Source organism: Trachemys scripta, chromosome 7, assembly GCF_013100865.1.
Source record: "Trachemys scripta elegans isolate TJP31775 chromosome 7, CAS_Tse_1.0, whole genome shotgun sequence".
Taxonomy (NCBI): domain Eukaryota; kingdom Metazoa; phylum Chordata; order Testudines; family Emydidae; genus Trachemys; species Trachemys scripta.
In genome coordinates this window covers 125825243-125846020 of record NC_048304.1, presented here as the reverse complement: position 1 = coordinate 125846020, position 20778 = coordinate 125825243, and the positions used below count along the sequence as shown (strand labels likewise).

At 52.4% G+C, this 20778-nt stretch overlaps 1 protein-coding gene across 1 annotated transcript in view; it reads left to right on the top strand.

The window, feature by feature from the left end:
• HPSE2 (heparanase 2 (inactive)) overlaps positions 1-20778 on the top strand; it is a 255716-nt gene that overhangs the window by 207605 nt on the left and 27333 nt on the right. Inside the window, exon 7 of the mRNA XM_034776404.1 lies at positions 7501-7594. Within this exon, the coding sequence (XP_034632295.1) occupies positions 7501-7594 (94 nt within the window). The remainder of the gene's footprint in view (positions 1-7500; positions 7595-20778) is intronic.

Below are 20778 nucleotides of genomic sequence, written 5' to 3'. Positions count from 1 at the left end.
TTGTGGGGGGGCGCTGCTGGCGGGGGTGTGCTCCCCCCAGGGACGTGGGGTTGTGGCGGAGTGCTGCTCAGTGTTGTGAGGGGGCGCTGCTGGCGGGGGTGTGCTCCCCCCAGGGGCGTGGGGTGGGGCGTAGGCCCTGCTGCTGGGGGCTCTGCAGGTGGGGAGTCCCTGCAGACAGTGTGCAGGCTCAGGGGAAGTTTGCGCTTTGCCCTCTTAGGCTTGTCTAGAGCAGGCTTTGGAGGCATGTTGGCTAACGAACGCTGCCGCGTGTGACAAGGCCCTGCAGACTTTGCACAGGCCACGCTGTTCTAGTGAAGGCGGAGGGGCCCCTAGTTCTGCCAGGCTTTGACTCGGCCAGCGGAGCCCATGTTAGCGTCTGTGCTGCCTTGTCTGCTCCGGCGTTTCAGCTCCGACAGGTACGAGGGTGTGTACGAACCAGCCCGCGTTGGGACTAACCTGCGTTAAGACAAGAAAACCCACTGACCCTCCCTTGTCGGGAAACAGGCAGCCATGGAGGGGGCGGGACAGTGGGGGCGTTAGCTGCAGAGCTGGACCGTGGGTCTAGTGGAGGAGGAACAGGATCGGGAGGCAGGCGACCTGTGGTCTGTTCTCAGCTCTGCCCTAGACTTTGCTGGGTGGCCTTGGATAACTCATCCCCCTTCTCTGTGCTGCGGTTCCCCATCTGTGAAATGGGCTGTGACCCTGAGCACTGTGGGGTCACACCCTGTGCACCAGTGTAACGAGTTTTGTACAAAGCCTGCCTCGTGAGGTGTCATGTGAAAACTGACACTTGCTGGTTAGTAGCATCCTGGTGACATGTGCGTAGCAACATTATCTGTCCCGTGCTGAATTCCCCCTGGAGGATGTTGCTAGCACCTGTTCCGGACCAGCCAGCCTGGGGCGTCCCTGTCTCCGATGCTTAGCCTACACCTAGAATTGATGGTCTGCTAGATTCTGTGAGCAAACCTAGGTATCTTACCACATGTGACCCTGTGAAAGGGAACTGGCAAATTCCTTTGCAACCCGAGTCACAGAAAAGATCTGCTTTTAGTACTGCTCTGGCACTGTGTGAATTCAAAGTGTTACCATTAGGGTTAATTACTGCAGGAGTCACTTTTCAGAAGCTGGTGAACCACGTATTAAACAGATGACAGGACTTGGCAAGGGCCTACGTCAACTATATAGCGGTGTTTAGCACACTGGAACTGAGCACAAGAAACACTTGGGAATTGTGTTGTCAAAGCTCAGAGGCTGGTCTGACTATAAAAGTCTAAATATACACTTGGAGCAGCCACGTTGCCTTATTTGGGACACTGGGTAGGTGATCAAATCTCACCTGATCCCTTAAAGGTTGAAGTTATTGTTAATTGGCCTGTGCCGCACACCAAAAGGCAGTTCCAGTCTTTCATAGATCTGGTAAGCCATTACCGACCGTTGGTTTGGGGGTTCACTGACGTTGCAAAATAACAATGTATGTAAAAAGACCAAGCCAAAGTCATATGGTCAAAGGCATGTCAAGAGAGTTTGGTGAGGTAAAGAAAATCTTGTGTGAAAACCCTGTTCTGGCCAGTCCAGATTTTGACAGACTGTTTGAGCTGCGCAGACACCGCAGGCATTGGCCTAGGTGCTGCACTAATGCCATTGGCGAGAGTTGCAAGAAACACCCCATTGCTTTCCGAAGCCAGAAAGTGACCCCCCGGAACAGAATTATTCTGTCACAGAAAGAGAATGCTATGCCATGGTGTGGCAGGTTAACCACTCCAGCCCTATGGCTTTCAAAAGAAATTCAGGGTCCTAAGTGATCTCTGTCCATTAGTATGTCATATAAAAGTAAAGGCTTATTGTGAGGGGGTGTGGCCTCCCTCCAAGATTGACAGGGAAGGACCTGCGCCCACCCGTTGGTGCACGAAGCCAGGACACCTGCGCCCGCTCCGCTGGAAGCTGAGGGGTGGGACAGGAAGTATAGAAGGTTGGCCTTGCAGCTCAGTTGGGATGGAGCCGCCGGAGGAGCCAGACACTTCCCGCCTGCTGCTGGAGCAGGAGCCCAGAGTGGACCTCTGCAGCACTGAGGACTCACCAGACCTGCCCGACTTGCCGGCTGACCAGGACACCAAGGAGCTGCTGGCAGTGTATCCTGGGGAGACTGAGGATGACGCTGAGATCCATGTACCTCACGAGGGGAGAGAAGGAAGTAGCCCAGGCTTGTTCTTCTAGTGATGTCCCTGTGGGTGCTCCACTTCAGGTGCTGGTGCATCCCTGCATCTTCGCTTGGAGAGTTTCAGCAGCAGTGCCCGTGCAGGTTGCGGTGCCTGTCTCGCGGAGCCATTGGTGCCTCATCTAGCGCATGTGCGACCCGACCTCCTCAGTTCCTTCTCAACTGTCCCTGGCCTGAGATGGAGTCCCAGCAACCCTGCAAAGATAGATAGTACTACTGTTCAGATAGTGTTACGGTAATTTAGATAGCATATGTTTTAGTTATTAGCTAGTTACTTACTGTGACGTTCCCCGGGTGTTATCTGGACCGGTGATCTGCTCGGTCACTCCAATCCTCGACTCTGGGAGCCAGCCTTACCCTGCTCTGCTGTGAGAACCCTCACCCCTGGGCTGTTCACGCACAGCCTCTGGCATGTAAACTGCTTGGATTGTGCAAGCGAGTGACACTAGCCAATATCTCCAGTCCCAGACACAATCCTACGAACCTCCATCTTGCAGTGTCCAGTTGTGCCCGCTGGACGCTGCAAGCTTATATGAGTTTGTCAATTTAACAAAGAAATTGATATGTTCCAGACTTGTTATCCCAAGGGGAGTCTCTGACAGGCTTCAAACCAAATGCACTGCTTCAGGTAGAATAAACCAACAGATTTATTAACTATAAAGATAGATTTTAACTGATTATAAGTCAAAGCACAAGAAGTCAGATTTGGTCAAATGAAATAAAAGCAAAACGCATTCTAAGCTGCTCTTAACACTTTCAGTGCCCTTACAAACTTAGATGCTTCTCACCACAGGCTGCCTGGTTGCCCTTCAGCCAGGCTCTGCCCTTTGATCAGCGCTTCAGTCGCTTGGTGGTGATGTGTGTAGATGGAGGTGGAAGAGAAAGGAAGAGCATGGCAAACGTCTCTCCCTTTTATCATGTTCTTTCTTCCCTCTTGGCTTTGCCCCCCCCCCCTTCAGGGTCAGGTGAGCATTACCTCATCACAGTCCCAACCTGACCAAGGGAAGGGGGGTGATCCTTTGTTGCTGCCTAGGCCAGCGTCCTTTGTTCCTGTGAGGCTGGGCTGGGTTTGTCCCATACATGCCCTGATGAGGTGTGAACTACACTTCTGCTCCGGGAGAGTTTTGCCTGGGCCTGTTTTAAGCCATGAAGACACATGTTCAGCCTCATAACTGTTATACATGAAATTACAACCTATAACATCACTATAACAACAATGCTCAGTGCACCATGAGCCTTCCGAAGACACCCAGTGTGACAAACTTTGCATTGGACACCACACAATCATTTTACAAGGATGAATATGGGGGTGTAGGGTGTTCCCCCGAGGTACAGAATCTCACACTTACCTTTCTTTCTTCGGTCTCAAAAAAAAATTTAAAAATGAAATCTGTAGACTAGGTAGGATAATGGCAGTGAACTGGAAAAAATGCCTGGTTCACCCGGCTTCAAACACTGCATGACATGCAGGGAAGTGGTTCCAGTGTCGGATGGACACTTGCAGTGTGTTTGTTGTGTGGGTGAGTTGCACATCCCTTAGAAGTGCGCTCACTGCAGCAACCTCAAAGCCCAGAGACCTGAGGCTTAAACTCATCCTGATGGAAAAGTAGCTCTGGCCAGCTTTGGACCCAGGACAACAGACCCCACTGGGAATAGCTCACTGGAGACCTTTCCATCGAACTCAGCTAAGGCTCATTCCCCAAAACAATCATCGAGGAAGCGAGCTTCTAATTCGCCTCGCAGAGAGCAGAGCAAGAGAAAGCATTCTCCAACCAGGTCACTCTCCTCGGTGCCGACTGCACCGCGGCTTAGCACACACGAGGCACCGGGGTCCCCCAGCGCCGCCCACACAGTGGCCTCTGCCGATCCCCAGCGCTTCAGTGCAGAGTTGAGAGGCAAGACCGAGCCTACCTCTTCCTCCATGGCACTGTCAACGCTGCTGAAGGAGACAGCGCCGAGACCCACACTCTGACGCCCCCTCCGACGCCGACACAACAGCGGTGCCACCAGCACCGACTGCTACACCAATGAAGTGCCGGCACCAACCTCCTGCCGGCACCACACCATTTCCTCCACTAGAAGGATCTGTTGGTGTCCTCAACATGGGAGTCCCCACTCCTGGGCGCCGATGTCTCCCCGGTGCGCGCAGAACCAGAGTGCCCCTTATCACCAGTAGTTCCCACAAGGGAGGGTGTTTTCCTCACACCATTCCTCTCCTGTCAGATTGTGGTGCAAGTTAATTCTAAAAGCCGTAGATGTCACTAGTAAAGTGTGTGGTGTCTCTGACCATATCATTTCTGAGCTGCAGATGCTGTCTGGAGGTTATGAACCACACAAACAAACAAAGCATTACATGGTGCTAAAATCGCTATACAGCCTTTTCCTAGAAATTCCATTTGCTAATATGACCAAGACCTCTTCTTCCAATGTTTGAAAGGCAGATATAGGGCTGCCCCTCCATACTGAATACCCATTGTCACTTTGTGGTGACTCCTCCCTTTGATCTAGCTGCCGTGTTCCTAAATAGAAATCGTTGTTCTGGGGGCGAGATCTTTAATGACTTGTGAATACTCTGCCTTTGTGTGGCTGCTCTTGGCTTTTCTGAGGCTGGATTGACGTGACTCTTTTATCCAGCACACTTGATTTCATTGCGTCTTGAGTGTAGAACCAGAAGTAATCCAAGCCTGGCAGACATTTCTCCTGCTGTAAAGACGTTACAATTGCTAAAGTCACACATTGATTTTTAAAGTGTCTTGCCTAAGTTTGAACCATGTAAAATAGTGATGGAAAAGACCCATTATTCAGTCCATCGTGGTGCCAAAGCAGGAGAGTTCCTGACAGTTCTTTCTCAGAGGGCTTGGCCTAATTTAGTTTTAAATCTATATGTCCAGTTTCGGGTTCCTGTAGCATCCGTTGCTGGAGTACCTAAGAACTTTCCATGACATTAGATTTGCAAGATGTCCCTAGTGAATGGTATGGAGTCTTCTGTTGTTACCCTCCCCTGGTTAAATGAAGACAGTTCCACGGGCTCTCATGGAGGCTTTCCTGATATTGAAGCTCAATGTTTCTTTTTTTTACTTTCATCTCATTACCCCTAGTAATGTTCCCTTTTATTCTGCTAAATAAATCTTCTTCCTCGATGGTGTTTAACCCTTCATAGATTTGCGTCAAGTCCCCTGACTTACCACTTAGCCAAGCTAGACACATTCGGCATTTTCCAGCTTCCCTCAGGAAGCAGTTCCTCGAGTCCGCTGAGCCTTTCTGTTGCTTTTCTTGGGACTCCAGCCAGTCAGTGTCTTTCTGATGATGTGGTGCCCAGAACTAACGGCAGAGCCACGCCACCTGCCCTCCCCGTGTCAGGATTCCCATTCCCTCCTCACTCCAGGATGTCCTCTGGGCTCTTGCAGCCAAAATCACATTGCTCTCTCTTGCTGCTGTGTCATGTTACGGATTCATGAGTAACATGCTTTCCTTCACTTCTAGGCTGTTCTATGATCCCTGCTTCCCAGACATCTCCCTCCCACTGAACACCTGCCTTTCACATTCCCTTCCCCAGCGGGGTGAGCTGTAGTTTCCAAGCTGGTTTTCACTCTATTTCCTGCCCCGGCTCTAATCTCAGGTAACGTTGTTCTTTTTGTCACTGATGTTCATAGAACCTCCCCACCCATCATCACTTGTGAATACATTAGTGTGCCATTCCCGCTCTGTCCAGATCAGTAACGAAGGGGTCAAGTGACATCGATCCCTGCAGCACTTCTCCCAAACTGCCATCCATGTCCGTTAACATAACCCTTTGTTTGATCTTTCAGCTAGTTTTCAACCCATGGGACAGTGCTTTCATCCAAGCCCGTCTAAATGAGCTTTTCAATTCAGTTCTTGAGAGCGTCCGTCCCTTACTAAATATCTGCCATCCCCGGGGACCACTGTGTTTGTAACTCGCTTGTAGAAAGCATAGTCCCATTGGTGCCAGCTGTTCGTGGTCTGTTCACGGAATGGTCAGGGATTTAAGAACATTATCCCAAGTGCTGTACGAAACACCGCTAAGGACAGCCTCTGCCCCTAGCAGCTTGCAGTCTAGAGACACAGATAAGACAAGACATACTGCAAGGTCCCTCTTTCGTACGTCTCTTGCTTACGAGCTGCTGGAGTGGAGCAGGTGTTGGAGTGACATAGGTTACGGTTTGATTTGTGGGCAGCGCAGAGAAACGTGTCTCTAGAAGGGCCCTGACAGAGGAGAGAGACTTTTGGCTATAGGGCATTTACAATTACAAGTCGGCTGGTAGGCTGACCACCAGGCCCCAGTTAGTCCCAATTTTTTCTTGTCACTCTGTGTGGTACCGGGCATCCATCTTGCATGGTGTGAAATTAACCCTGTGCTGAAGGATTGTGCAGCACAAGTCTGCTGGGGCTTGGCTGGGATGCCCGTGGTGCATAGACCTCGTGTGGGCTCCTTCATGGGGACGATTTGTCACACTGTACTTCAGTGTGCTGTCCTCTCCCCACTGCTTTAAGCACTCACCAGAACCTGGTGCCTCGGGCCACAGAAAACAAAACTTGCCCGTTTGTCCCTGGGCATCATGGGCAGTGGACTGGCAGCAGGTGCCCCCTCTGGATTCGGGACGTGTATTGTATGCGAGAGCTCGGAGGTGGAAGGTAGAGAAGGATGGAAATAGTCTCTGTGAGCATTGGGTGCAGCTGCTGTTCTGGGGGAGTCCGAGGACAGAGCACTGATCTCACAAAGAGAAGCCAGGAGTCACGCAGACTTACACAGCAGTCTGACATGTTCAGATTTAGAATTTCCACCCCTCTGCTGCGGGGTGCTGCCCCCCGTTCAGTGGGATATCTCAGAGCACTTCACAGACAGTAATCAGTAACACCTTACAACTCCCTGTGCGGTCCGGCTGCCAGCTCCTGGTCTTCCGACTTCCCTGTGAAGTATCTACATGCCCATTGCCCTGTTATCTACCCGTAGTGATCGGAAGAGTAGTGAGCAAGCTCCCAGCTCCTCCTGCTGCAGGGGAGCGTTTGGCACTTCAGGTGCAGTTCGCTCCATGCCTTGAACAAACTGGTACGTCCCGACATGATCAGGAGCACGTGGAGGAGAGGGGTCAGTGCTCGGGGAGGGGGAATGAGGCAGGGACTGTCCCAGTCCATGAGCAGCCTGAGCAAAGGAGCCGTCTGGGTGTGGCCCGGCAGATGCCCAGAAGACAAGGTGAGGGACAGAGTTACTCCCAGCTCCTTGCTGTAGTTCCTGTCTGATTCTTGCCTTCTTATTCTCATTCCAGTTACTACATTGATGGCCGAGTGGCCAAAGTGACGGACTTCCTGAAAACACGCCTGTTAGACACGCTCTCTGACCAGATCAGGAAAATCCAGAAAGTGCGTGAGTGCCAAGGGGCTGCGCGGGGTGAGAGGGCGACCCAGCTCTAGCGGCAGTGGCTCAGCGCACTGGAGTTGGCACAGGCTTCTGGTCGGGGCCTGCACGCGTGGTCCAAATTGTGCACGTTTGGGCTCAGGAATAGTGTTCAGCAGTGGACCTGGCTGGGGGAGACGGGGACTTGGTCTTGGCTGTTCCTGGGTCCGGCATGTTTTCAGTTGTCAATCACCTGACTCTCGACGGGGAGGTCAGGCAGCCCCTGTGCAGGTAAACGGGGCTGCGAGCCAAGCCAGGTGGTGGTCATGGGGGCTGGCAGCTACCAGACTCTGACTGGGCAAGCTGGCCAAGGAGCCGTGCCACTGAACTCCCAGCTAACAAATGGGAACCAGCCAGGGCTGATCGGGGGGTGGCAGCTGAATCTCCTCCAGGTGTGACATGCTGACTGTGGCCTGTGGACAGGAGGTAACTTCGAGGAGCAGACTGTGACTGGACTGGGCTCAAGGGTACCTGGAAATGCAGGGGGAGGATTCTTGGGGCCCATGCAATGTTGGGGTAGTGAGTGGGGGCTGCAGCAGGCGAAGGAGCGGGTGGCAAAGCCAAACTTATTTAAATCGGTCGCTCTCGCGACTTGCCTCCCGAGTCCCTGAAAGAAGCAGCATTGAACACTGAGATACTGTGTTTAACAGACCACTACGTGTGAGCGGGGGATAGTCCCGCTATTGTGGGGAGCGTTCCTGGCTTAGCGAAAGGATCTGAGTCCTCGCTCCCACGCCCTTTACCCGGGGGCCTGCCTGCCCGCAAGGGCTCCCCTTCCACCCTGGGGTGGCCACGTGCCTGACCCACTGATCCCTGCATTACGTTCAAACCACATACGATTTATTAAACAGCAACTGTAAGAAAAATATGGAAAAATGGAAAAGGCTAAAGGAAAACAAGACCCCGCTCTGTGGGCACGGGGACGGCACAATCAGCGTCTCTGGGCCGTAAGGAAAGCCCCCAGTCTGCTCCTCACACGTCGCAGGCCCCCTGTCCAGGCCCTGGCCATGCTGTGGTGACACTGCAGGTCGGACTCTGCTCTGGGGGTGGCCACACACCCTCAGGCTCTACGTGACAGGACCCTTCTCCCATCATTAGCCCCCCGTCGGGGTCACAACCCCCCCTGAATCCAGCCTGCTAGATCTCTTCTCTGGCAATGTCTCCCTGCGCTGGGCCCTCTGCCCAGGGCCCTCTCTCTTTCCCCAGCTACTCGCTGTGCTCAGCTGCAGGAACATGTGCGGCATGGCCGGCGTCTGGTCCCCGGCTCGGCCGGCGTCTGGTCCCCGGCTCCGGCCGGCGTCTGCTCCGCGGCTCGGCCGGCGTCTGGTCCTCGGCTCGGCCGGCGTCTTTTCCGCGGCTCGGCCGGCGTCTTTTCCGCGGCTCGGCCGGCGTCTGGTCCCCGGCTCGGCCGGCGTCTGGTCCCCGGCTCGGCCGGCGTCTGCTCCGCGGCACGGCCGGCGTCTGCTCCGCGGCTCGGCCGGCGTCTTCTCCGCGGCTCCGGCCCCACAGCTCCAGGCTCCAGCCCTGGCTCCCCATCGGGGTGGCTGGTCTGCGCTGCCCCAGCTCCCACTCTTGTGGCTCAGAGCTGCTGCTCTGCCTCCAGCCCGGCTCTGCCTTCTGGGCTGCTGCTCTCCCCTTAGCTCTGCCCTACTGCGGCTCAGGCAGCCCCAGCTCACACCAAGGATGGGCCCCCAGGCTCCTGGCTCCCCCATTGGCCTGCCTGCCCTGACAATTATGCTGACCTGGAGTGTTGGCCTCTCTCCATTGGCCGTGGGAACTGTCAGTCTCAGGATCCTGATTTATTTTCAGGTCTTCCCCTTTCTTTTGGTATTGTGAGAGGCCAACCAAAAAACCCCCCTGAGTTTCAGTGAAGGACCAACAGCCCCGTATACATGGGGGCGGGGGCAAGGGGAGCCAAGAGCAGGGCCGCCCATCTCCAGAGCTCCTAACCACACCGAGCAAAGAGCAGGGCCTTGGTCTCGACACATCTGGCAGCACCTGGGAAGTGGAGGCCAGGGGGCTTCCGAAAACAGATCAGGCCAGACAAAAAACTGAGCTCTCCCTTTGATCCAAGTGCATGTTTGTGACCAAGGGAAAACATTGGGGTCACAGTTCCACGGGGCCAGGCTAGTGCTGTGATTTGGTAGCAAGGTTGTGATTAACGCAGTTCCAGTAGTTACCGCAAGCATGATTCTAGCACAAGTGACACCTTGGCCATTCTGAACAGCGATTTGTTTTCTCCCTGGCAGTCATGTGGTGACTGACTATGCTATAAACCCCGGCTATCCTCTATCTGCTGTGTCCGAATCTACAGCACTGATTGGCTAGCCTGAGACTCAGGAAATATTCCTGTCCGTGCTAGGCGGGCAGACAGGGCTACAGCGTGCTAGCAATGGCTGTGCGGGAAACGTGTGTTGAGCAAGGGAGCTAGCCGGCTTCAGCTGTAGTGTGGACAGGGCTTTAGCGCTGCATGCTCAGTTGCGAGCCCCACAATAAAAACAGGACATCTTCAAATGGGAGACTCTCAAGAAGGGGCTACGCACTTGATAAAGGGACTGGAGGACGTGTTGTCTCTGTTCTGTCTGGGTTTTTATACCACTCGTCACTGCTCTGCCTGACTATCGCCGTTCTTGTCTGGAGAGTCTGTAGCGGGGCCACAGGAAAGGGACTTGAGGGGCTATGCAGCGAAGTGGGAGGGACAATCGCTGACCATGTCAAGAAATAATCCTGGCGTGCTCCTGCCCCTGGAGGGGTTGGTGGTGAGAGCCCGTGCAAGGGCATAAGGAGCGCAGCAGGTACCGCATGGATCACCAGACGCTGGGCTGGGCGCAGGCAGGGAGGGTGAATGGCTGTGCCGGCTATGGGTGCAGGGACGGGCTCGTTCCCTCTTCGCTAGGGAAGGTTGCAGGGGGCCGTCAGAGGGAACAAATGGCCACGTGGAGTGAGAACGTCAAGGGAGGCATTTTCAGAGGTGGGAAATGGGATCCAAACCTGAAGAACCGGGGTGTCACCGGAGAGCTTGGGCAGTGTCGCATGCCATTACAGCTGCCCCCGCATTGCTCCTCTTGCAGCGTGAGCAGCCACTGGGAGTAGGCGCAGGGCCCTAGGAACGCCGGCAGGGACAGGGGCTCGCAGGGACCTGACTCTCGGGAAGCCTGGAGGAGCTGCTGGGGCAGGGGGAAGAGTCCTGTGGGAATTCCAGCGCAGCTGAGAGCTCGCGGAGCTGGGCGCTAATGGGCTGCAGCTTCACTGGGAGTGAGTGCATCCTGCCGGCTGATTAGCACAGCTGGGCTCAGACACTCTCCTGTTTTATTGCTTCCTCTCTGCTCAGGAAGGTGGCGGGCTTAGATAATTATAGGCAGAATGCCAGCACCTCTGGGCCTTCCGTCAGGGACGCTCTCACAGGCTGTGAGAGAAGCACCTCAGCGCTGGCGTCCTTAACCTTTTCCTGGGATCCCAGTCTAGCCACATGCTGCATCCGCCCACAAATGCTCCTGGTTCCTTGGACTTTGCAAACATCTAGTGACCACAGTGCTCAGGGCCCTGCCTGGAGGAGCTGGGAAATCTGGAGAGAAGGCTCTGTGCCGGGCATGGGAGGGGAGCTCCTGGCTGTCTGACATGTCCATCATACCTCGCATCTCTTAGGGGTTTGTACGGATACTCCCAGGAGCGCCTTAGCCCAGGGCTGGCGGGACTTCTCCAACTCTATCCTTGAGGGCAGCGTAGTGGGGTAGAGAGCGAGCCGGCCCCTGGAAGGGGTCCCCCCGCCGACTCTAAACGCTTCCCATCCACTCCAACCAAGCAGCTTCTGTGCGGCCGCTGCACTGACTCTTCTCTGGACCGCGAGCGCCCCGGCTTTCCTTTCCTGGCTCCCTGCTCTGCCTTCGGCTCAGGGCTGAGACAGAAGCTCCATTTCTGGGAGCTCTTGTGCTCCAGCACCTGCCACAAGGCTCTGGCACCCTGGGATTTGGGACCTAAGCACCTGGGGTTTTTTCGTAAACTGCTGCCTACTTGGCATCTATGTGCAGCCTCCATTCCTGTCACCTCGGTGCCATCCCAGTCTTGGAACTCCAGTAACGGCATGTTCGCGGCTGGCTGGTGCCGGGGCTGGGGCACTCCGGTGCACCCTGCTAGCGGAGCTGTTAGCGTCTCTTGCCTTCGGGCTCAGCGTTCCCGGGCTGCGAGCATCTCCCTCGACACACAGGGACCTTCCTCTCTGGGCAGAGTCTGGCGTCTTGGGGGGAAGAAAGGCTACTCAGAGGCTTCAAGCCCCGCCAGCATGGCACCTCCTCTCAGCTCAGACATGAGCAGGGTGAGGCCGGGCGTCCCTGGCGCTGCAGAGGGGACGTGCCCCACAGGCCTGCTGGTGATGCAGCACAGAGCCAAACTGTGTCCCCCACCTTGTAAACCAGCTTCATGGGCAGCCGCCCCGAGTCCTGGCCAGGGGGCGGGCAGTATGCCAGCAGCAGAAGGGGGGAAGCTAAAGAGAGAGTCAAGGCCTGAGGAAATGCTGCCCTCTCACTGTTTGATCTGTGACGGCAGGAAGCTCTGTCCTTGGGGGCTTTGCCTGTGTGACTCAACCAGCCTTTTTGTCTCCTTTGGGCCCAGCTGAGCAGAACTTCTCCCGTTGTGGCACATGATTTGTGCAGTGCTGCGGGGGGCAGGGTTACGCTGAAAAGCAGGCGGAGTGAGATGCTCTGAGGGGCCTGGAGGAGGGTGGTGTGTAGCTTGGTGAGCTGAGACAGGAGGTTGCTCAGGCATGGGGTAGAGCCTATGGAAGGAGACACGGGGAGCAGGGCTGGGCGGCGATGGAGGAAGGGGTGCAGTTACCTGGAAGGTGAGAGCAAGGACAAAAAGAGACGCGGAGGCAACACAGGGACCCAGAAGGGCGGGGGGGGGGGGAGGGGACATGGTTGGAGCGGGGGAAGGAGGTGGGGGAGAGGGGAAAGCCCTGGAGGGAGGACATGGGAAATATGGGGAGGGGGGGGGGGAGTATGAAAAGCATGCATGACTCAGTTTCCCTATTTACTTTTGTACTGCTACCAAAGGGGTTAATTTCTTTCCAGAGACGGGGGGTTAAATGATGAATTGACCAGGTGTGGATCATGCCAGGTTGGTATGAATGGACGAACAATACTGTGAGCATGTGAATGACGTTACCATGGAGTCAGCCAGCCCAGAGGACCTGTTGGATGTGGATGGACAATTACCTGTGTGACCACAGCCTGTCCCCTACCTGAACCCGTGTGTACACGTGAAAACAGCGGGACGTAAGACCAAGGACCAAGCCCAAGGCATTAGGAAGGGGGACAGGAATCCAGCTCTCCGGCGCTCCCAGCAGAGTAAGGCCAGGGAGGTTAGTTGCAAGCAGGCCACCTGCCTGCCCGTCCACCGCACCATCGGGCTGCCTAACTGAGCAAAGAGAAACTGGCCATTTCCACTCACTGTCCCTAACTACTGAAGTCCAGCTGACCCATAAACACGGTCATGCTTGGAAAAGTCTGCCCTGGGTCGCTGCAAATGCCTGCTGGCTGGCTGGTTCCCAGGAGGGGCAGGCTCCAAGCCTGCTGAAAGAGCCCTGGTGAGACCAGAGGTGCTGGGGCCAGGAACCCAGGCGTGGAGTGATGGAGCAGGGTACGTCTATACAGCATTCTGGGGCCTCCCAGCCTCCCCCTGAAGCCTGGCTTGACAGACCTGGGCTAGCGGGGCTCTACCTACAGCTCTAGAGCTAGCCGTGTGGCCAGCGCGCTGAAGGTGCCGCTAGGGCTCTGGCGTCCGCGCCCTCCCTAGGCTTCGGAGCCCAAGCTCCCGCCTGAGCTGGCATGTCAAGGCACTGTCTACACAGCTGTTTCTAGAGCGCTAGTCTGTCACCCCAGGTTGGGATGCTCGCTCCCGCAGGCTCCAAAACGCTGTGTAGACGTATCTGGGGGGCCCAGGGTCTAATGCAGCGGTTCCCAAACTGTGGGTCGCAGCACGTGGGGTCACAGTGATTCCTAGTGTGCAGAGGGCGTCATTTTGCGCCGCACAGCATGACCTCAATGTATGGAGCGTGCAAGGTCATCTCCAGGAGGCGTGAGGCCGTGCTATGCAGAGGAAGCTATTTTGCTCTTCAAAATGACGTCCTCCATGTTCAAATGAGGCAGCGCTGTCACCAAGTCTGCAAGCCTCTGGCCTAGCATTAAAAGGGGGGGGCTCTCGGAGAGGCACAGCGTAACCTGCAGATACGTGACTCCCTGCTGGGGCTCGGCTAGTCTCGAGAACAGCTGCCCAGGGCCCAATCCTGCATTGGTGTGAATCTCTGGCTGCAATGGAATGAGAACAATGCACAATCCGGAGTCTGCCAGCCAGGGACAGTAACACCCCAGGAATTCCAAGAAAACACGGGAGAGCAGGTTTGACACTGACGGAGTTGGCGGATGTGATTGCAGAGCCAGTGGCCATTATCTTTGAAAACTCGTGGCGATCGGGGGAGTTCCCGGATGACTGGAAAAAGGCTAATGTAGTGCCCATCTTTAAAAAAGGGAAGAAGGAGGATCCAGGGAACTACAGGCCAGTCAGCCTCACCTCAGTCCCTGGAAAAATCATGGAGCAGGTCCTCAAGGAAACCATTTTGAAGCACTTGGAGGAGAGGAAGGTGATCAGGAACAGTCAGCATGGATTCACCAAGGGCAAGTCATGCCTGACCAACCTGATTGCCTTCTCTGATGAGATAACTGGCTCTGTGGATATGGGGAAAGTGGTGGATGTGATATATCTTGAATTTACCAAAGCTTTTGATATGTATCAGGGGGTAGCCATATTAGTCTGTATCCACAAAAAACAACAAGGAGTCCAGTGGCACCTTAAAGACTAACAGATTTATTTGGGCATAAACTTTTGTGGGTAAAAAAACCTACTTCTGCATCTCCTTGTTGCTTTTGATATGGTCTCCCACAGTATTCTTGCCAGCAAGTTAAAGAAGTATGGGCTGGATGAATGGACTATAAGGTGGGTAGAAAGCTGGCTAGATTGTCAGGCTCAACGGGTAGTGATCAACTGCTCAGTGTCTAGTTGGCAATCGGTATCAAGCGGAGTGCCCCAAGGGTCAGTCCTGAAGCCGGTTTTGTTCAACATCTTCACTAATGATCTGGATGATGGGATGGATTTTACCCTCAGCAAGTTCACAGATGACACTAAGCTGGGGGGAGAGGTAGATACACTGGAGGGTAGGGATAGGGTCCAGAGTGACCTAGACAAATTGGAGGATTGGGCCAAAAGAAATCTGATGAGGTTCAACAAGGACAAATGCAGAGTCCTGCACTTAGGAAGGAAGAATCCCATGCACTGCTACAGACTGGGGACCGACTGGCTAAGCAGCAGTTCTGCAGAAAAGGACCTGGGGATTACAGTGGACGAGAAGCTGGATATAAGTCAACAGCGTGCCCTTGTTGCCAAGAAGGCTAATGGCATATGGGCCTTTATTAGTAGGAGCATTGCCAGCAGATCGAGGGAAGTGATTATTTCCATCTATTCGGCATTGGTGAGGCCACATCTGGAGTATTGCAGCCAGTTTTGGGCCCCCCACTACAGAAAGGATGTGGACAAATTGGAGAGAGTCCTGCGGAGGGTAACGAGAATGATTAGGGGGTTGGGGCACATGATTTATGCGGAGAGGCTGAGGGAACTGGGATTATTTAGTCTGCAGAAGAGGAGAGTGAGGGGGGATTTGATAGCTGCTTTCAACTACCTTAAAGGGGCTTCCAAAGAGGATGGATCTAGACTGTTCTCAGTGGTACCTGATGACAGGACAAGGAGCAATGGTCTCAAGTTGCAGTGGGGGAGGTCTAGGTTGGTGTAACGATGCTGGTTCTGACGGGACCCAACTGGGACCTAAGGCTGGGCTTTTTCCACCTCTAAGGCAAACCAAACCAGCCAGACTAAGAGGACTTTGGTCTCACCCCACTGGCTAACCACAAGTCACACAAGCAATTCCCTTAGATACTCCAGTTTCCCAGTATTACCACCAGTGCCACTCGTTATGGGGACAAATGGTTATGAAAACCAATATCCCAGTAAAAGAAAAAGGTTCTCTTGATCCCAAAGGACCAAGCCCCAGACCCAGGTCAATACAAATCAGATCTTACTCACAAATCACGCTGTTGCCAATCCTTTAGAATCTAAAATCTAAAGGTTTATTCATAAAAGGAAAAAGATAGAGATGAGAGCTAGAATTGGTTAAATGGAATCAGTTACATACAGTAATGGCAAAGTTCTTGGTTCAGGCTTGTAGCAGTGATGAAATAAACTGCAGGTTCAAATCAAGTCTCTGGAATACATCCCCAGCTGGGTTGGGTCATTCAGTCCTTTGTTCAGAGCTTCAGTTTGTAGCAGAGTTCCTCCAGAGGTACGAAGCAGGATTGAAGACAAGATGGAGATGAGGCATCAGCCTTTTATAGTCTTTTCCAGGTGTAAGAATACCTCTTTGTCCTTACTGTGGAAAATTACAGCAAAATGGAGTCTGGAGTCACATGGGCCAGTCCCTGCATACTTTGCTGAGTCTCAAGGCGTATCTGCCTTCTCTCAATGGGTCCTTGTATAGCTGATGGTCCTTAATGGGCCATCAAGCAGGCTAGGCAGAGCTAACATCAGTTTGTCTGGGATGTCACCCAGCAGCATAGCATAAGTTTGAAATACAGACAGTATAGAGCCAATATTCATAACTTCAACTACAAAATTGATACACACATATAGACAGCATAATCATAACCAGCAAACCATCACCTTGTCTTAGACACCCCATTTGACCCCCTTTATACACAATTTGGTGCCACTACAGGACCATGGTTGCAACAATGATCTATATGGTCCCAGATTATATCAATAATGTCACAGTTGGATATTAGGAAAAACTTTTTCACTAGGAGGGTGGTGAAGCACTGGAATGCATTACCTAGGGAGGTGGTGGAATCTCCTTCCTTGGAGGTTTTTAAGGTTTTTGTCAAAGCCCTGGCTGGGATGATTTAGTTGGGGACTGGTCATGTTTTGAGCAGGGGGTTGGACTAGATACCTCCTGAGGTCCCTCCCAACCCTGATAGTCTATCTCAGCTTGCAGAGGTCCTGCCAGAGCAATCCGAGCCCCCTGCTCTGGAGCTCCGTGCCTGTGCTGCATAAAGGAAGGACAGAGCAGCACGCAGCAAAGGACTCGCTGTCAGCACAGAGGCACTCCGCCCTCTTGTGCCGAGATTGGCTCAGAGCTACCCCAGCACGACTGCAAGCAGCCTCCAATGCCCCCTGCTTGCCTCTGTCCACCTCAGTACCGCAGTGCATCAAGCCTGCCTCAGAAGGCTCAGTACAGAGACACTTATCACCGAAACAAGCAACTTCGAAGACTTCAGCTTCCTCTTCAGCATCGGCAGGGCTGGTACCGCCTGAGGCATCCTTTATGTCACAGGAGGAAATCAGGATTACTCCTGAGCCAGAGTCACCTATTGTACAAGCCTCTCCTGCCTCAGTTTCCCCACGATTTTCAGTGCCACAGTGGACAAAAATACCAGTCAAGAAAATTGCCTTAAGCTCTCCTGCTCCTGGCACAGTGGAGCCTACCGCTCCTCATCAAGTTATTTCACCTCGCAGAGCAGCTCCTTCAATTCAGTGCTGTTCTTTAGCTTCTGCAGCAGATAAGGCTAGTAGGCAGCTCTCTCCTATCCCAGCTAAGAGATGTACACACCACAGAAACCACCCTTCTTGCGTTTCTCCAGTTAGGAGCCGCTCACATGATATTCAGTTACCTCCATAGATGAGAGCACCCTGGAATTCTACACTTTATGCCCATGGGTACCAGTCCTGGCCTTTCTGGCCTCCTTGGCATAGTTTGGGTAACAATTTCCGGCTAACTCTGCTTTGAGGGGCAGTTTCCCTACAACAGGCTGTCTGCAGTCAGCCTGTTCTCCACAGAAAACATTGGCACACACCCACAATGGACACGTTGCCTCTTCCGATGAGGCCATAGTGTCTTCTGTTCCTTCCACAGTAGACAACTTTCAGGCTTTTCAAGAATTTCTAAAGAGGATGGCAGAGACGTTCGAAATTCCTCTGGAGCTTGTGCAGGAAAAGTCAGATGAACGGTTTGACATCCTCCAACCTTCTACTCAAAATAAGGTGCCTCTGCCTTTTAAAGAAGGTATCCTTGAACCAGCTAAGGAGTTATGGGCAACATCACCTTTATGTGGGCAACATCTAAATGAGCAGATTGAAAATATCAAGTTCCTCCTTAGAGGTCTGAGTATTTTTATACTCACCCAGCTCCATCTTCATTCGTAATCACGACGCTTAATAAAACATCCAAGCAGCTTTCAAGAGCTACTCCAAAAGAGAAGGAACCAAAAAAGGGGATCTTTACGGGTAAAAGGATTTATTCCTTGGCCTCCCTTCAAATGAGAATTGCCAATTATCAAGCAATGTTGGCCAAATGTAATAACATACAATGGGACAAAGTGGCAGGCTTTCAAGATAAACTTCCTTCTGATTTAAGGAAGTTTCCGTCTTTCTGCTCTGAAGGCATGTTAATTGCTAAACTTCTTTGCCAGCAGCACTAGACTCAGGGGATACAGGGGCTGGTCAGTGGTTTTGGGTAGAGAGATTTTTAGCTTTCTGCATCAGTCCAACTCCAGTACCCAGACAACCAAGTCAAATATGGTGAGGATTATTTAAAATCTTATTCACCATAAATAAAGTTCTACCAATCCCCAAATATCAGACACGTTATCCACCAGGTCAATGAATGTATCAGACTGTGCCCAAATACCCGCTTACAGCCAGTTCTTATTAACTAATCTAAGATTTATTGAAAAGCAAGAGTGGTTATGGGTAAAAGATCATTATACATACAGATATGAATAAAGTTCTTAGGTCAGTTTCATAGTCGAGATGGTGAGGTGCTGAGTTGCAAAAAGTTCTTTCAGAATCATTTCCCTCGGCTAGAATCTGATAGACAGGCCATGTGCAGAGTCTGTATAAATTCTGCCATGAGAAGTAGCAGAGAGATCCAGACTGGTGCTGGAGACCTCAGTCTTGTGATTCAAGCTTAAGCAGATCTGAGATGACAGGATCGGGCTCTAGAGATCTTTTGTCGATTTCCAGCAGGCTACTGTAGCCTCTTGAGACAGATAACATAGCAGGTGAAGAATGGGTAATATACGTTGTGACTTTGAAGTCAATTCCTATTTCCTACGTACACACAGGTCATTAGTTGCATTGATTAGCAGAAGGCGATGAACCATTCCAGCAGTTCAGAGACAGTTTACTACAAACTTCCAAGAGAAATAGAGACAGTGACATTGTTACACCACATGTTCCATTTAATTGCTAATATTCCTTTTGATCTCTAAATCACTAGAATACAGTAGCAGACAGGAACTGAAATTTAGCATCTACAAGCTAATCTGGTCACATTGTTAACAGCTAACAAGATATTTATAGGTAAACACAGACAACTACAATTAGTATTTACCTCTAATTCGCTCACGATACGGAACTCGCGTCCATTTCACGTGGCTTTGCTGACTGTTTGCCACTTCAGTACTTCCCTAATCTGTTCTTGAAGGTGGGGCCCGTAGCCTGCTGGCTGTTCAACCCTCGCTGGCTCAGTGTCACACTTGCTTACAGTAATTGTGGCTTTTGAGCTGGGGATCCCACGCTCCAGCCCCAGCTGGGAGTCTGACCCTTCAGGCCCTGGGTGGCGAAGGAACTGGCTGGCAGTTGGGGTCGCCCCGCCCGCCAGGCTCTCAGGGGGTGAGGGGAACATGAGTGAGAAATTTCCAAACTCCTGTGCAGGGGCAGGGGCAGGGGCAGCATCAGGGGGATCCACGTGCCCAGCCCAGCGTGAAGCACCACGCTTGCCGTCAGCTGTATACGGCATTCTTTCAGGGGCAGGGCTCTCTGCTGGGGGAGATTTAGCAGAGTCCCCCAGAGGCAGGGAAATCCCCTCAATCCTCTCTCCAATTGGGGGTGGAGATCCCTGAGTGCTCCCTCTGCACATCATAGATCTGGCCTCACAGGACTGGAAACCGCACGTGCTTTGCCTGACTGTTCCTGCACCTATCGCCCCCCTGCTCCTTTTTCAGGGGGGTGAACCATCCACTGTCTGATGCCTGTGTCACCGGGCCGTCGTGGGTCACAACTGAGAATACCAATTCAGGACAAACTGCTGAGAAATAGGGCAGACGCCCCCCCAAACTGGTGGTTATTCTCCCATGAGATATACCAAACCAGCAACAAAAGTAAACTTCTGTTTCACCACACTGGCTAACAAGAAGTCAGAACAGCAGTTTCTTTAGGCATTCCAGTCCTTGTATCACCACCAAAAACACTCGACTTAAAGAGGAGGGGTTCTTTAAAACCAATTTCATCAAATAAAAGGTTCTTCTGATCCCAAAGGACCAGCCACACACTAGGTCAATATACAACTCAGATCTTACCCAATAATCACGCTGTTGCCAGTCCTTTAGTATCTAAAATCTAAAGGTTTATTTATAAGAAAGAAAGAGAGGAAGGAAGGAAGGTGAGAGTTAAAATTGGTGGAATCAATTCCATACAGTAATTGCAAAGTTCTTGGTTCAGGCTTGTAGCAGTGATGGAATAAACTGATGGCTTAAGTCAAGTCTCTGGTTGCTTCCAAATCATTGGAAGGTTCTCGGTCCCTTGGTTACAAGTATCGGGGTAGCCGTGTTAGTCTGTATCCACAAAAACAACAAGGAGTCCGGTGGCACCTTAAAGACTAACAGAAAGCTTGTGCCCAAATAAATCTGTTAGTCTTTAAGGTGCCACCAGGTCCCTTGGTTAGATGCTCCCATTAGTATAAATCCAGAGGTTTGGGCAGGAAAGAGGCAAAATGAAGGTGTTTCCAGCACCTTTTATAGCTTCTGCCATGTGGCGGGAATCCCATTGTTTCAAACAAAGCCCTCAGTACAGCTAGTGGAAAATTACAGGTAAAAGGTGGCGTTTGGAGTCACATGGGCAAGTCACATGTTCATGCCTGATTTCTCTTAGTCCCAGTAAAAGTCATTACCTATACCCCAGACAGCAGGTTCTTCACAGGGAAGTCCGTTCAGGGTAAGTCGATGTCTTCCATTGTGAGTTAAATGTTCCTTGATGAGCCACTTAATTTGAATAG